The sequence below is a fragment of the Lemur catta genome, chromosome 1 (assembly GCF_020740605.2).
Source record: "Lemur catta isolate mLemCat1 chromosome 1, mLemCat1.pri, whole genome shotgun sequence".
Taxonomy (NCBI): Eukaryota; Metazoa; Chordata; class Mammalia; order Primates; family Lemuridae; genus Lemur; species Lemur catta.
The window spans coordinates 55,720,137-55,738,230 of NC_059128.1; the positions used below are offsets into that span (position 1 = coordinate 55,720,137).

At 34.2% G+C, this 18,094-nt stretch overlaps 1 protein-coding gene across 4 annotated transcripts in view; it reads left to right on the forward strand.

The window, feature by feature from the left end:
* Positions 1–18,094, forward strand: part of RALGAPA1 (Ral GTPase activating protein catalytic subunit alpha 1) — a 218,785-nt gene that overhangs the window by 71,217 nt on the left and 129,474 nt on the right. Inside the window, exon 17 of one of the 4 annotated variants that reach the window (XM_045568592.1) lies at positions 14,411–14,551. The exons of the other annotated variants lie outside the window; for them this stretch is intronic. Within the exon in view, the coding sequence (XP_045424548.1) occupies positions 14,411–14,551 (141 nt within the window). The remainder of the gene's footprint in view (positions 1–14,410; positions 14,552–18,094) is intronic. 4 annotated transcript variants of the gene reach the window in all.

The following is an 18,094-nucleotide window of genomic DNA, read 5'->3' on the forward strand; positions in this document are numbered from 1 at the left end:
ATCTTTGAATAACTTTAAAAGCCACTTGCGCCTTGCAACTGGTTAAAGCATCAAAAATTAATTAGTCTGGAATGACACTCAAAAAAAAGTGTGTGTGTTGAGGGGGTGGAGTTAAAGCTCTTCACCAGAAATTTAACATAGAAGGAATGAAGGAATTTTTAAAAATCTCCATTTTGCAACTTTAATAGATTTAAGCAAAGATCACCAGTTGATTCTAAAACCATTAGGTGAAAGATTGCTTTGGAGCAGGATATTCACTTGTTGCCAAGGATCATGTCATAGATTATTTACAATTGCAAAGGACAAATATACCTTTACAGTGGAGGAAACTGGAGGTCACCACCTAATCAAGCCTATATACCTTACTTCCAATTTATAGTACATATAGGAGATAGAAGAATGAATTGAATGACTCTATGAGGAAATAATTACACAAACCAGAATGTAGTATATCTTATGAGACAACTGGCCTAGACTCTTCAAAAAGACACTATCGTCTTAAAAAAAAAGATTGAGGCAGAGGAGTCTGTTTTAGATTAAAGAGACAATAACCAAATGCAATACATGGATCCTATTGGAATCTTGGTTTGAAAAAGGGTTATAAAAATCATTTTAGGGATAATTTGGTAAGTTTGAATATGGCCTGGATATTAGATGATATTATGTAATTTTTGTTAATGTTCGTAGGTGTGATAATGGTATTGGTTATGTAGGAGGATGACCTTAGCTGGAAATGAATCCTGAAATATTTAGGGATGAAGAGTCATGGTGTGAGCAGCTTACTTTCAGATACTTCAGCAAACACACACACACACAAAAATATGGCAAAATATTAACAATTGTCAAATTTAGGCAGAGGGATGCATGTGTACATTGTAATGGTCTTTCAGCTTTTTCTGTGTGTTTGAAAATTTTCTTAATGAAAAATTAGAAACAATTTTTTTTTAAAAAAAAGACGATTTATAGTGCCAGCAATATAGTGAACCTGATATTCTGGAGCTATTAGATATTCTTGCTGCCTTTTTGTTGCACTGCTGGGTTTGCAGAGTCTCTGAGGGAAAGAGACTCTCTACCCTGCCTCCTTGGCTCAAATAAAGAAACAAAACTATGAGCTGAAAATGGAGTGATGAGCAGTAAGCACATTGGAAAAGTGGGATGACCCTAAAGCAGATCGCTGATAATTATTAATACCTCTGGGATACAGACTAAGACCTGGGCAAGCTTCAGGGTTGGAGGACTGAATTAATCCAGAAATTCTGGAGATTAAAATCAACCAAATATGAGCTCACAAAGATTATTCAATAAACAAGAGAACAAACTGTGTAAATGAGTTAGCAAAAAGGAAGGAGATTTAGATCCCTAACAGGGTTTAATTCCTAATATTGGGATATAATTTTTCAGACTATAAAATAACTGTTTGAAATGTTTAAAGAGAAAAATGATAAGCTTATAAAAATGATCAATAAAAGAACCAAATAGAACTTTTAGAAATAAAATATAATTGATAAAAGAGGCCGGGCGTAGTGGCTCATGCCTGTAATCCTAGCACTCTGGGAGGCTGAGACAGGAGGATCACTTGAGCTCAGGAGTTCAAGACAAGCCTGAGCAAGAGTGAGACTCTGTCTCTTTTTTAAAAATTAAAAAAATAAAATATATATAATTGCTAACAGAAAAAAAAAACACCTCAATGCATAGATTAAGCAACACATGAGATATAACTGAAGAGAGAATCAGTGATTTGGAAGAGAAATTTGAAGAAAGTGCCCAGGATAAAGAGATGGAAAATATGAAGGAAAGGTTACGATGTATGTAGAATAATAGGACAAGAGGGTCTCATATGTCTAATTGGAATTTCAAAAGGAGAGAATGAAAGATAGGCAATATTTTGAGAGTAACAGATAACTGATGGAAAATATGAGTCTATAGAGAAAGCAGCACATAGTATACCAAATAGAACATATAAGTAGAAACCCATATCTGAACACATTACAGTGACACTGCAGAATGGAAAGACAGAGAAAAGAGCTTAAAAGCTGCAAAGAGAAAAAATAGATCAACTGTAAGAGAATGACAGTTATGCTGAAAGCAGTGTTCTCAATACCAACAACGGAAAACAGAATAATGGAATCATATCTTGAAAGTGCTAAGGGAAAATAACTGTCATTATAGAATTGTGTACTGGCCAAACTTTTAAGATTGACGGTAACACAGAGACAAAAACTTGAAAGAATTTGCTACTAATGGACCTTCATGAAGGAACTTCTAAAGAATATGTCAGGGAAAAAAAAATTATTCCAGGATTAAAGTCTGAGATACAAGGAAGAATAAATGATCAAATAAATTGGTAAATGTGTAGGTAAATCTAAATATTATCTGAATAAATAATAATCTATCATTTTGGAATTAAAGGACAGAATTAAAATACGAATCATTCATAATATGTAATTCAGGAGCAGTTTAGTAAGTGTTAGAGTTATAAAGTCCTTGTTCAGGGTAGAGTAGGGAGCTGGTGGTATTATGGTATTATGTTAACATTAGACTTTAAAAATACAAAGGAGAAAGACAATCCAATTAAAAAACAGGCAAGGGATTTGAATGGACATTTTTCTAAAGAAGATACACAAATGGCCAATAAGCACATGCTCAATAACACTAGCCATCAGGAAAATGCCAGTGAAAATCGCAGTGAGATACCACTTCACATTCACCCACTAGGATGACTGTTGTCCATCAAAAAGATGAACAAGTGTTGGTGAAGGTGTGGAGAAATTGGAATCCTCATATATTGCTAGTGGTAATGTAAAATGGTATAGCCATTTTGGAAAATAGTTTGTCGGTTCCTCCAAATGTTAAACATAAAGTTATCATATGACCTAGCAATTCCACTTATAGGTGTATATTCAAGAGAACTGAAGAGTAGTTGCTCTCATCAATTTTTTGCACTGTTGTCAGAATAATTTTAATTTAAAGTACAGTTTATTCCCTATCCCCTCAAAAACTTTTGTGACCTTCCCAAACTGACTAATTGGTTTCTGTATGTCTTAATCTAACATTAGGACCAATTCTGATTTATTCTAATGAATTTTTCTGGTATAATATCTCACTGTTCCCTTTTGCTTATTGTTTGTAAAATCCAAGAAAGAACTGTTGGAAACACAAAGAATTTTAGATTTGGTTTTGTCATTGAGCAGAGAAATAACCTGATAAAAACTGTTTTTAGAGATCAATTTGGAAATGTTGTGCACTATGAATTTAAGAGAAAGCAAATGGAACCTTGAAAGCAAATGGAAGCTTCATTAATTTAAAGTCAAGACCAGGAATGAAGGACTAATAGTGAGGATAGAGAGTAACCAAGTTGCCCAAGCTAGAAATCTGGGAGTCAGCTTTAACTCTTTTCTCTCTCCTGTACCCCAGAACTCTGATTGAGTCATCAGATCCTGTTGGTTATATCTTGAGCTAAACATCTCTCACATCTCTTCATTTCTCTACATTTCCACTGCTGCTACCTTGGTCCAGTATACCATCATTCCTATATTGCTGCAAGAGTTTCCTAGCTTGTTTCCCTGCATCATTACTTCACCACCTCCAGATCCATTTTCTACCCTACTGTCACAATGATATTAAGAAAAATTTCAGATTGATGTAACTTCTTTTTTTACATCTTTCATTGTAAGAGCCTTTTATTGCTCTTGGGATTTAACTTGGTTTATAAGTCCCTTTGGTTCCTGCCCACTTTTCCAATCTCATTTTATTCCATTCTCCTTTGTTCTCTACTTTTGAGCCTTACTAGACTTTATTAGTTAAAATGGTAAGAGAAGAAATCCACCAATGCGGAATTCTCTATCCAGCAAAATTATCCTTCAGAAATGAAAGAGAAATAAAGACTTTGTCAGATAAACAAAGATTGAGGGAATTTGTCACCAGTATACTTGCCTTGTAATAAATGTTAAAAGAAGTTATTTGGAAAGAAGGAAAGCAATAGAGGTCAGAAACTCTAAATAAACAAAGGAAGCGTGTTGGAGAGTGAATGAATGAAGGTAAAATAAAATCTTTTTTAAAATGTTGAATTAATCTAACACCTGATGATTTTGTTCACTAAACCAAAATTACAGTGTATTAGGTGATTATAGCTTATGGATGGTGAAATGACTGACAGCAGTATTTTAAGGGATGGAAGGGAGGAATTGATAATACTCAGTTATAAGTACCTCTTCCCAGGAAGTGGTACAGTGCTATTTGAAAAAGAGACCGTGGATTAGTTGTAAATGTGTATTGCAAACTCAAGGGCAACCACTAGAAAAGTTTTTTCCTTTTGCTAAAAGTAGTGTAATTTATATATAAAGAGAAAAAATAGAATCATATAAAATGCTCAATGAGGCTGTGCACAGTGACCCATGTCTGTAATCCAGCACTTCAGGAGGCTGAGGCAGGAGGATCACTTCAGGCCAAGATTTTGAGACCAGCCTGGGCAACATAGCAAGACCTTGTCTCTACAAAATATAAAAATAAAATTAGCCAGGCATGGCAGCACGCACCTGTAGTCCTAGGTACTCAGGAGGCTGAGATGAGAAGGATCGCTTGAGCCCAGGTGTTCAAGGTTACAGTGAGCTATGATTATGCCATTGCACTCCAGCCTGGGCAACAGAGTAAGACCCTGTCCCACAAAAAATACATAAATAAAATAAAATGCTCTATTAAAACTAGAGAGGTCAAGAAAGAGTGGGATACGAGAAAGAACAATGGTGATAAATAGAAAACAGTAACAAATGTGTAGTATTAATTCAACTATATCAGTAATAATTATAAACATTAGTGGTCTAGATATACCAGTTAAAAGAGACTACCTCAGTGGTTAAAAGAACAATACTGAACTGTATGTTGTCTAAAAGAAATCCACTTAAAATATAAAGACACATAGAGAGATTAAAAATAAAGGGATGGAGAAAGTACACTGTGCTAACATTAGTCAAAAGAAAAGGGGGCTACCTATACAGTCATGTATTGCTTAATGACAGGGATACATTCTGAGAAATACATCATTAGGTGATTTTGTCGTTGTGGAAACATAGAGTGTATTTATACAAACTAGATGGTATAGACTACACACCTAGGCTATATGGTATAGCCTGTTGCTGCCAGGCTGTAAATCTGTACTGCATGTTACTGTACTGAATACTGTAGGCAATATAACACAATGGTAAGTGTTGTGTATCTAAACATAGAAAAGGTACAGTAAAAATACAGCATTATAATCTTTTGGGACCACCATTGTATATGCAGTCCATTGTTGACTGAAACATCATTATGCAGCATATGACTGTATTAGTTTCAAGACACAGCAGACTTCAAGGAAAGTTATCAAGGATAAAGAAGGGCATTACATAAAGATAAACGTGTTTAATTCTCCAGTTAACCACCTTAGGCGTTAGTGTGTATGTGCCTAATAACAGAGCATCAAAATATGTGAGATAAAAACTGATAAAACTGCCAGGAGAAATAGATGAATTTGCTATTATAGTTGGAGACCTAGCACCTTTCTATCAGTAATTGACAAATCCAGCAGGCCGAAAATCAGCAAGGACATAGTTGAACTGAAAAGCACCGTCAATCTGATTGTGCCAGCTGTAGATTGCTTCTTCCAAGAACAGCAGATTACACTTTCTCTCAAGCACACACAAAACATTCACCAAGATAGACCACATTCTGGATCATCAAACATGCCTTAACAAATTTAAAGGAATACAAATCATATAGAGTATTTCCCTTGACTACAGTGGATTTAACTAGAAATCAATAACAGAGAGAGTTGGAAAACTCCAAAATATTTAAGAGATAAAACAATACGCTTATCAAAATTTGTGGGATGCTGTGAAAACAATGCTTAAGGAAATTTATAGCATTGAAAGCATATATTATTAAATACAAAAGAAGAAACATCAAAAATCGATAATCTGAGCTTCCACTTTAGGAAACTAGAAAAACAAAAAGAGCAAATTAAAGCAAGCAGAAGAAAGGAAATAATAAGAATTAAAGCAGAAATCTGTAAAGTTGAAAACAGAAAATCACTACAGAAAAATTAACAAAACGAAAAGCTGGTTCTTTGAAAATATCAGTAAAACTGATAAACCTCTAGCTAGGTTAACTAAGAAAGAGAGAAAAGACATTACTAATTTCAGAAATGAAAGAGAAACACTTACTACTGATCCTTTTATTTACTGATTAAAAGGATAAAGGAACTTAATTTGATAACCTGGATGAAATGGACCAATTACTTGAAAGATATAATCTACCAAGACTCATACAACGAGAAATAAATAATCTGAAAAGACGTATCTATTAATGAAATTGAATCAATAACTAGGAACCTTACAAATTAGAAAGCACCAGGCCTAGAGGTGCTCATTGTGAATTCTTCCAAACATTTAAGGAAGAAATTAGCGTCCCAGAAAATTTATGCAAAGAAAATATGTCCTAATCTATGAGGCTGGTGTTAACCTAATGCAATTCACCCTCATCAGCAGGCTAAAGAAGAAAAACCATATGATCACATCAATAGATACAGAAAAAGCATTTGTCCAAGCACCCATTTAGCATAAAAATTCTCAGCAAACTAAGAAAAGGGGGGATCTTTCTCAACTTGATAAATCTATTTAAATAAAAAAACCCTACCTCTGGCATCAGACTTAATGGTGAGAAACTAGATTTTTTTTTTTTTTTTGCTAAGACCTGCAACAAGGCAAGGATGTCTTACTGTTTCTATGAGACAAAAAACTAAAAGATATACAGACTGGGAAGGAATAAATAAACCTATCTTTATAGATGACATAATTATTTATGTAGAAAATCTGAAAGAAACAACCTCCTATAACTAGTAAGCAGCTATAGCAAGGTTGCAGGATACCAAATTAATATACAAAAGTGAGTTGCTTCCTGTATACCAACAGTGAACAATTGGAATTTGAAATTAAAACGCAATACCATTTACCCTAGCAACAAAAATCCCAAAAGAATTAGTTAGAAATCTAACAAAATATTTACAAGATCTATATGAGGAAAACTATAAAACTTTGATGAAAGAAATCAAAGAAGTTGTAAGTAAATGGAGAGAGAGTTCATGTACATGGATAGACAAACTCAGTATTGGCAAGATGTCAGTTCTTACCAACTTAATCTATAGATTCAACACATTCCTAATTGATTGTGTTCTTAACAAGTCATTTTGTAGATATTGACAAACTCATCCTAAAGTTTATATGGAAAGGCAAAAGACCACGAATAGTCAACAAAATACTGAAGGAAAACAAGGAATTCAGAGGAATGATAGAACCGGACTTCAAAACTTACTCTAATACTACAGTAATCAAGAAAATGTGGTGTAGATGAGAGAATAGACACATATAGATCAATGTTACAAACTAGAGTCCACTGATCTTTGACAAAGAAGCAAAGGCAATTCAATGGAGAAAGGATGGTCTTTTCAACAAATGATACTGCAATAACTGAACACGCACACACACACACACACACACACACACACACACACACATACATATGCAAAAGCACAGGCCTATACCTTTCATAAAAATTAACTATTAAAACGGATCATAGACTTTAAAATACAAAAGTATAAAACCCCTTGAAGACAACATAGGAGAAAGTCTAGGACACCTTGGGTTTGGCAATGAGTTTTAAGATACAACACCAAAAATACAATCCATGAAAGAAAAAATTGCAAAGTGGGACTTTATTAAAATTAAAACATTTGTGTTCTGTGAAAAATATTTTTCAGAGAATGAAATGCTAAGCCACAGACTGGGAGAAAATCTTTGCAAAACACATATCTGTTAAAGGACCGGTTCTAAAATATACAAAGAATTCTTAAAATTCAACAGGAAGAAAACGGTGATTGAAAAATGGGCAAAAGATGTGAACAAACACCTCAACAAAGAAGTTATACAAATAAGCACATGAAAAAATGCTCAACATCATATGTCATTAGGGAATTGCAAATTAAAATGAGATTCGGCTACACACCTACAAGAATGGCTAAAATCCGGCCGAGCGCGGTGGCTCACGCCTGTAATCCTAGCACTCTGGGAGGCCGAGGTGGGTGGATCGCTCGAGGTCAGGAGTTCGAGACCAGCCTGAGCAAGACCCCGTCTCTACTAAAAATAGAAATAAATTATCTGGACAACTAAAAATATATATAGAAAAAATCAGCCGGGCATGGTGGTGCATGCCTGTAGTCCCAGCTACTCGGGAGGCTGAGGCAGTAGGATCGCTTAAGCCCAGGAGTTTGAGGTTGCTGTGAGCTAGGCTGACGCCACGGCACTCACTCTAGCCTGGGCAACAGAGTGAGACTCTGTCTCAAAAAAAAAAAAAAAAAAAAAAGAATGGCTAAAATCCAAAACACTGACTACACCAAATGCTAGTGAGGATGTATAGCAACAGGACCTCTCTCATTGGTAGTAGAAATGTAAAATGGTACAGTCACTTTGAAAGACAGGAAGTTTCTTTCAAAACTAAACATACTCTTACTGTGGGATCCAGCCATAGCACTCCTTAGTAATTACCTATTTGAGTTGAAAGCATGTCCACACAAACATCTGCTTATAAATATTTATAGCTGCTTTAGTCATAATTGCCCAAGATGTCCTTCAGTATGTGAATGTACAAACTGGGGTACATCCACACAATGGAATATTATTCAGTGATAAAAATAAATGCGCTGTCAGGCCATGAAAAACCATGAATTCTGAATGCAAATTGCTGAGTAAAAGAAGCAAATCTCTTCAAAAAGATTACATACTTTGTGATTTCAACTCTGACATTATGGAAAAGATAAAACTATGTTGTCAATAAATAGATTACTGGTTGCCAGGGTTTAGGGATTAGGGATTGAGGCAAGGAGGAGGGAAGAATAGGTGGAGCACAGAGCATAGAGACATGAAACCATTCTGTATTATACTGTAATGGTGTATATGTGTTATTGTACACTTGTCAAAACCCATAGGATGTTCTACATAGTGATCCCTATTGTGAGTTAGGAACTGTGGTTAACAATACTTATCAATATTGATGCATTAATTGTAGCAAATGTAACGCTGTAACAAATGTTAATAATAAGGGAAACTGGTGGGAGAGGGAAGAGGATACATGGATACCCTTTGTACTTATCACTTAATTTATATTCTGTAAACCCAAAATTGGTTTTCAAAAATGTGTATTCTTGGCCGGGTGTGGTGGATCGTATCTGTAGTCCTAGCACTCTGGGAGGCCAAGGCAGGAGGATTGCTTGAGGTCAGAAGTTCAAGACCAGCCTGAGCAAGAGTGATACCCCAGTCTCTACTAAAAATAGAAAAATTAGCCAGACATAGTGGCACCGGCCTGTAGTCCCAGCTACTCAGGAGGGTGAGGCAGGAGGATCACTTGAGCCCAGGAGTTTGAGGTTGCAGTGAGCTACGATGATACCACTGTACTCTACCTAGGGTGACAGAGTGAGACTCTGTCTCAGAAAGAAAAAATTAAAATTAAGATTTAAAACAAGTGTATATTCTTGGCCGGGCGTGGTGGCTTACGCCTGTAATCCAAGCACTCTGGGAGGCCGAGGTGGGTGGATCGCTCGAGGTCAGGAGTTTGAGTCCAGCCTGAGCAAGAGCGAGACCCCGTCTCTACTAAAAATAGAAAGAAATAATTTGGACAGCTAAAAATGTATATAGAAAAAAATTAGCTAGGCATGGTGGTGCATGCCTGTAGTCCCAGCTACTCGGGAGGCTGAGACAGAAGGATTGCTTAAGCCCAGGAGTTTGAGGTTGCTGTGAGTTAGGCTGACGCCACGGCACTCATTCTAGCCCGGGCAACAGAGTGAGACTCTGTCTCAAAAAAAAAAAAAAACAAACAAGTGTGTATTCTTTAAAAATATATATTTTGGAGGAACAGAAAATAGTTTAGATATTTAGAATAATCACAGATATATCTGTAAAAATTTTAATTTATTTTTACAAGTTTTTGTTATTCTCCACTTCTTATTTTATGACTTGATTGAGGGAAGTAAATCATACTGATAATATTTCTGACTTTAATTCACATTTCTTTCTTTTTTTTGAGATGGGCCGTCTCGCTATGTTGCCCAGGCTGGTCTCATCCTGGCCCAGCCTTCTGAGTAGCTGGGCTTTCAGGCATGTGCTCCTGCACCTGGCTTACATTTCTCTTTTGTGTAGTGTACTCTTTAATAAAAAATCTGATTATTCTCTTTTTAAACTATAATATTCTTTCCCAGAACTTGAATTGTCTGATAGAGTGATAGAGTGTGTAACTTTTTGAGACTAATTTAACTTAAACAGCTTTGTTTATACTGGTGGTCTAAACTGATATAAGTAAGCACATTATGTCCTTACGATTCCTGAGAACACTGGTATAGTCTGTGGTGAAATTTGCAAAGTAGTAATTTTGTCAGATATTCAAAGACTTATTGTACTGATTGTTTTCTAGAATTTTCAGATAGAAGTTCTAAGAGAATTTCTTCATTTTTTTTCACTTAATAAAGATAAAGGCAACTTGCCTGTGTTTTAAAAATACTAAACATGGCCGGGCACGGTGGCTCATGCTTGTAATCCTAGCAGTCTGGGAGGCTGAGGTGGGAGGATCACTTGAGCCCAGGAGTTCGAGACCAACTTTAGCAAGAATGCAACCCTGTCTCTACTAAAAATAGAAATAAATTAGCTGGGTATGGTGGCACACGCTTGTAGTCCCAGCTACTGGGGAGACTGAGGCAGGAGGATTGCTTCAGCCCAGGAGTTTGAGGTTGCTGTGAGCTAGGTTGATGCCACAGCACTCTACCCAGGGCTACAGAGCAAGACTCTGTCTCAAAAAAAACAACAAAAGAAATTAAAGATCATGTAATCCTTTCATCCCAGGATATTTGGGATGGCCTTATTAAGAGAAATTTTGTTATTAACATTTAACTTAAGTTTAAAATTTTAAAAAAATTGTTAGGAGAGCGTATCTAAGGTTTTGCTTATGCCAAGACATATTTATAGAGGTTGCAATGAATTTAGAAATTATTTTAGAATATATTCATGAGAAGCAATGTAACTTGTTTATGATTTAGCACCTGGTATTCAACTTTTGAAGCAAATATATCACTGTTTTTGTTTTCAGATTTTGCTCTTAGTTTATGTTTATCATAATCATGTGCCTAAATTTGGAACCTTTAAAGGGTATTTTTGCCAGTGGAGAGAAATATATATGAATGTTACTTAATAAATAGGGAGGAATGTGTATTTTTTTGGAAATAATAAAATGCTAGAGTTGACTTCCTCATGTTTATTTTGTATATTTGTGTGCTTTTAGTAATCCGTCACATTTCCTGTCTACAAGTTTCTTGTTTTTCCAGAGACATGGTATCTTGTTCTGTCGCCCAGGCTGCAGTGCAGTGGTGCCATCACAGTTAACTGCTGCCTCAAAAACTCCTGGGCTCAAGCAGTCCTTCTGCCTCATCCTACTGGGCATACACCTGGCTAATTTTTTAATTTTTCTGTAGAGATGAGGTCTTGTTATGTTGCCCAAGTTGGTCTTGAATTTCTGGGCTCATGTGATCCTCCTGCCTTGGCCTTTTAAAGTGCTGGAATTACAGACATGAGTCATTGCACCTGACTCGTTGGATTTCTTATGCTATATGGGAACTCTGGAGTGGAGATTACACTTTCTGATATAATCTGTATGGTCTAAGGTGAATTTATGTGGAGTGCATTTTTCCTTTTTTGAAGGGAGCGGAAAGATAGGAAGCCTTCAGAAATTGCCACATTCATAGTTTGATGTTATATTTTTCATTGCTGTTAAAGCATATGACAGATTTAAGATCATTGATGCGTGTGGTTTAGGAATGTCTGCAGTAGTAAGAATGTCAGTAGTTATATAAAGATTCTCTGACATAAGCCTTTAGTAAGTCCTGAAAGATTTCAATAGCTAATTCATTGTGAGTAATTTTCTGTAGGGAAGGTTGCACAACTGTGAGGCACTTAATGGACTTCCAGGAATGCATAGGGAACCCACCGTTTAGTAACAAAAGGAGGAGTACATTTTTGAAGAATTCATTCAGGATCATTACACAAATTTATACCACTACAAATATGGAAAAAGTTCCAAGGGAAATGCCCAAGCTTTTCCTTCAAGATGGTGCTGGCAAAGCAGGAATAGAAGGAGTTGTTATCTCCAAAAAAATTATCCCTGAGGAAGAATTAAAAGTTTTAATTGATCTGTGGTATCTAAAACTTGTTTCAATTAAGTTTTTATAAAAATATCCCTAAAAATCACATGTAGTTATAACCGTAGGTAGTACTTTACCTTCTGTGTAAGCAGCACTTAAAGTTTTTCCTATGTGTTTGTATCTTTGCTCTAACAAGTTTTAATGAATGATTATCTTGAAGTCAACATACATTTGTGCCAAATTAAATTATAAAATAGTTGGTTACTTTCACAAAGGAGAAGAAGCTAGCGGGAAAACTCTAATAGAGCCAGGTTCTGACATTTTGTATCTGGGCTCAATTTTAAAATATACTTATCTTTAATATATTACATGGTAAGCCATACAGTGAAAACAAAGTGTTATTATTTTAGCATATTCCAACCTTCCAACATTTTGCTGCACGTAGATTTACCTAAAAAGTATTCTTAAAGAAGCCTTTATTTTGCGAGCATTCATAAAAATTTTTGAAAAAAATCTCTGGCTGTCTGTTTCCAGTTATAAACTATGAAATACATTCAGTTTTGAGTTAATGATTGTTTTGTTTTCTCTGTATCTTCACAGTCTGATACTCGCTTTTCAGATGGTTATGCTGGACTCCTACTCAAATACATTCAATAAAGATTTATTGAGCTTACATGTACAAGGCACTAGAGATTCAAAGATAAGAGGATGGTTCTTGCATTTGAAAAGTTGGGGAAGCTGATGTAAAAACATACAGTTTGCTAAAAATAGATTGTAAGCTTTGCAGAAAGAGGAATTCTTGTTTGTTTTTGTTTATTGCTGTTATTGCCTGTAAGTTAAGTAAATAATTATATGGAAGAGTCAGAAAAGCTGCTCAGATGAGGTGATATTTCAAATGTAAAGGAGTTTTTCAGAAAGAAAAGGAGACCAAGGACATTAGCAACATACAAAGACATGCTATGATGATGAAAGAGCATAAAAATTTTAGAGAATAGCATAATTCTGAATGACAGCATAGGAGGACAGTAGAAGGAAATGAAGCTTCAGTGAGTGGTGTGGTAGTCAACTCAACTGTTAAAGGTCTCGTGTGACAAGCTAAGGAATTTAGGCACCAGGGAACCCAGTGTTTTCAGTAATCAGGGAAATGCAGGATTTTGAATTGATGTTAATATACTTTTTTGCCACCATTAATATTACAGTGGAGATGATGCAGTATTGTTTCTTTTAGATCCTCTATTCATACATAACAATACCTATAACTTCATTTAATCACAAATCCCTAAAAAGTTGAAAAAAATCTCTGTGAAGTTTAAACTTGATTATTTATTTCAAAGTGAACTAAAAATTTGTCTTTAGTTTTGTGAACATAGTGACTCTTTTTAAAAAATTAAGTGCAACTACAAATGCAATTTAAAAGAAAAACACCAAAGTTCATCTTTAAAAACATCTTTTATGTTTTTCTATGTTTATAATTTGAATAAGCACAAAATTCTGTTTTTCTCAAGAACTTAATTCTTCATGCTGATCACAAATTCTGTTTTCTATAAATGTTTCTACCTAAAAATTTCAATTATACTATCATATTTACTGTAAGTAAGAAATACTAATTTCATTAGCATTCTTCTACCAGAAACAAATACTAACCATGAAACTAAATCCTTTTGATTATGAATTACATAAAAATTTCTAAGAAAGACCTGTGAGTGATTTGGAAACTTTATTTGGTGAAGAGTATGAAAATAGGAATGATTTATTCTTAGAATTCAGCCTTATTAAGAAGAATGGCTCAGAATTGCCTGGAGAAATACCTAAATATGGTCCCCAAAGTTTCTTTGAACCAATAATACTGAGTTCTTTTCAATGTTTCCATTCAATGAATTTCTCAACCCTTGATTTTGAGAACATAATGCTAAGTAAAGTGTCTGCTGGGTTTTTTTTAATGCTATTCCATTGTAACTGCTAATAATAAAGAGCATTTTCCTGCTTTATACCAAAAAATTTACATTCAGAATGTGGTGTGTGTTCTCTGATTTCTTTTCTTACAGCTTGCCAGTATTTGCCGTGCTGAAATGTTTTAATTTAAAATTTCCTTCCTTTGTATCTTTTAGTTTTCTCTGTTGCTGCTTTTTCTGTGACACAAGCCTTTCATTATAGTCACTCTTCTTTTTTCCTTCCCCACTTCTTTCTTTTCCTTTTTTAAAGCCATGAGAAGCCGATCCATTGGTGAATGTGCTCTGCCATCGGCCTATATACGCAGTGCTAAAAGTGCTCCTGTTCTGATCCATACTTCCAAACCCTTCTTGCCTGATATTGTTCTCACTCCCCTTTCTGATGAGCTTTCAGGTAGTGCCACCTCTGCTAATTTCTGCACCACCTTTTCACTTTTTAATCCTCTGCTTTCAAATTTTGCTTAATCAAATAAACTCTTTAAAGTTAATTTCTTTGGGGGAGGTGCGGGAAACTGGGAAAGTGATTGAGAAATCAACATTTTGAGTTATTTGAACTCTAATGCTATCTTTGCAGTTCATTCTGGAAGTGCTAAGTTTAGTGCTGTGCCAATGTCCAATATTTTTGGTTGTAAATGGCCAATTTCACATTTTTTTTTCTTCCTCAGGTGGTTAAAAGTAGTAGTAATGTATACTTATAGATCTCACAAGAGGTAACTTGGAAGATAATCAGAGCCTTGACTTTTAATTACCCATTGTTTTGACTAACGATATGGTAAATCTTGTATAATTTATTCTCTATCACCCATAGTAATGGAACTAAAGACAGTCAATAATTGAGGAAAGTATGTAATCTAAAAGCTTCATTGGAATAAATCTTTGTATATGTAGAATTCTAAGGATTCACTTGTTTTTAAACCATTCTTTGAAGCCCCGACTTCCAAGGAGCTTCAAAACCTGCTCAGCTTTCTGATTCTGCATCAGCTCCTTCATCCTCGGTACTGGGATGGTCTACTCTTTTATTAAGGTTTAATTAACATATAATAAAATGCATAGATCCATAGATTCATTCAGTTCAATGAGTTTTGACACTTGTACACACTGCTGCAAACCATAACCCCAAACAAAATAATTTCCATTACCTCAAAAGTTCCCTAGTAACTCTTTTGAATCAGTAACCTTACTCCCCCCTCCACACACATAACCACATTTTAATTTCCACCACCATAGATCAGTCTTGTTTTTTGAAAATTATTTTGTATAAATAAAATCATACAGTGTCTTGTCTTTTAGACAGACACAAACTTGTGTTGAGTATAGTCACTGTGGAAAATGTGCTAGATCAAAGAAATTTACTTGTACATTCTTAGGTACTTTGCTATCACTTTTCTTAAAGAATGTTTCCCTGACATTGCCACTTTTGGTGAGGCTGCTGTTTTGTTGTTGTTGTTTTCCTAAACCTATGTCCATACCCTTCAGTTTCTAATGGATTGTAGGCTTATATGAGGAAGGTGCATTTTTATTAATAATAATATTGTAGATGAAGTCCCTTCTACCATCCCTAATCCCTTTGATCAGAGACTTCTTCCAAACCAAGGGAGCAACATAATTGAGATTGCATATATGTAGATACAGACACATATCTATATATGTCTTGTGTTTGTTATTCTTTAGGAATATAGTTAATGAAAAAAGTGTTTGCCTTTCTAAAAATGAAAAAATAAAACATTTAATTATTGGATGTGATATGTTTGTGTTTTCTGGTTCAGGATACCTTGACTAGGAAACATTTACTTCAGGAATATTCTTTATGTTATTTTTGAGAGAGATTCAAGTATTACTTTGAAACCATGATACAGTTAATATAAATAAATTAGAAATAGTTAATAATGAAGTTGGTAGTTGATTTTGCAGTTTAATTGATAATAATAAAATAGAAAATGTGGCCTCGGGCTAAACTTGGATACTCAGTAATATTTGATATATAAATGAATATATTTTATACCAGTAAAATTAGACAACCTGAGTATTTTAAGCTATCAGTATAAAAAAAACTAGTAAGATTAGAAAATATATAGATGGAATGAGATAAATTTTTAATAGATGGGAGAAAAATGACACTTTTTTTTTTTTAACATAATATGGGTATCTACCAATAAAGTATTAGGCTACTATGTCTCTTTAGTGCACCATTTAGGTACTGTACTTTCTTATGTAAGTAGCACAGATTTTGGTTGCTCACATCCGAAAATTTAGTTACTTAAATTGGCAAACAATGTTTCTGTTCTTATTAATTAAGATAGATACAGCTAAAAGAAACTTCCAGTTGTAAACTTCTCTTAGATACATTTTGTACTCCAAGCTTTAAAAAAAGGATATGTGCTCTTAAAGCATTTAATGCAAACCATTTTTGACATGTTTAGAAAAAGTAAAATGAGTTTTGGCCATTAATTCTTAAAAGTTTGGTTGGACGAGATACTGCTGTCTTAAAATACTGTCAGGAAGATTTATTTTTTCTCAGAATCTTAAGGGATTTACAAAATTTCCTGTCTACAGCTTAAATAATATTTTGGCAAATACTCATATTTAGTGCTAAAATATTTTTAAAACGCAAAAATAAACAAAGATAAGGTTGTTCCCTTTAAAATGTTCTAAAGTAGTACCTTAGCCAGAGTGAAAAGTTGCTTTGCTGTAAATACATAATTCAGAAAGATTACCTTTTTAAATGATTTTATGATTTAAACATTTATAAAGAATGTTTAAAGGATTTTCTGAATGGCAGTTTTATTTTCATTTTTTCTGTTTGAGATAAAATGCCTTTTATGATAAATTTAAAGATTTAGATAATATTGAGACACCAGTCAGTAAAACAAAACAAACTTTTATCTAATAATCAAAATAATAAATATTCATTTTAGAAAATGGGGGTTATATGTAAAAGTATATTAAAAAATATACATAATTCTCCAAAACCAGTTGCTGCCAGTTTTTTATGCATGCATACATTTAAAATATAAAAGCATAGAGTTAGTTATTTTGAATTAAAAATTGTTTTCCTCTTAGGTCTTAAAAGGGGCAAGGAGCAATATAATTTTAAAATAGCAAAACCCCTCGTTTCCTAGAATGGACTTGTGAATGAAGTCGGCATTTTTCAAGCTGATGTATAAATGTAGAATACTTTCCAGGAAATGTAAATAAGTGTATAAAGGAAAAGATTAAAGATTCATAGTGCACATCAATATAACATATACAAGGCCCCTGGAAATCCTGTTTAAAAAACTCAGAACTGTTTATAATCTAATATTTCATAAACTTATTTAAGCATAGAGCACCTTTCCAGGCACACATATTAATATCCTATACCATTAAAGTTGCAGAGACAACAGATTTGGAAAACATTGAACTAACATCATAATTTCAAAAATAAGTACTATACTTACCTCATAATTTCAAAAATAAATACTATGAAAATTGGGCACAATTATTCTTATGCAAGTTTACATTGTAAAAATCTAAATTATTGGATTGGAATTGCTCCTGTGATTCTTGGAGGCAAATTTAAAGCCTGGATTTTGCTTCTTCTTAAGTGTCAGGTATAGAGAGAAGAAGAAAAGAGGAAAAGGAGTCATGAATAGAGGTTTGTAAAAATAGTGATAAATTAAAAAACAAAAATCACCAAATCTTAGATCCTCAACCAAATTATTTAATTGCTTTTGTTTCTTCCAAGGTTTAGGTAAATTTTACCTTAGAATAGTTTGATGTACAGAGGGAATTAATAAGGAAAGTAAACTAATGAAGGGGTAAAATAAATGTTTTTTGTGGTTTTATGTCTCCTCCTCATGTGTGCAGGTGTAAATGAACTCATAATAAAATATTTCTTGAGTGTATCTCCAAGATCAGGAGTTCTATAACTGCTTCACACGCACACACAAAAACCCAC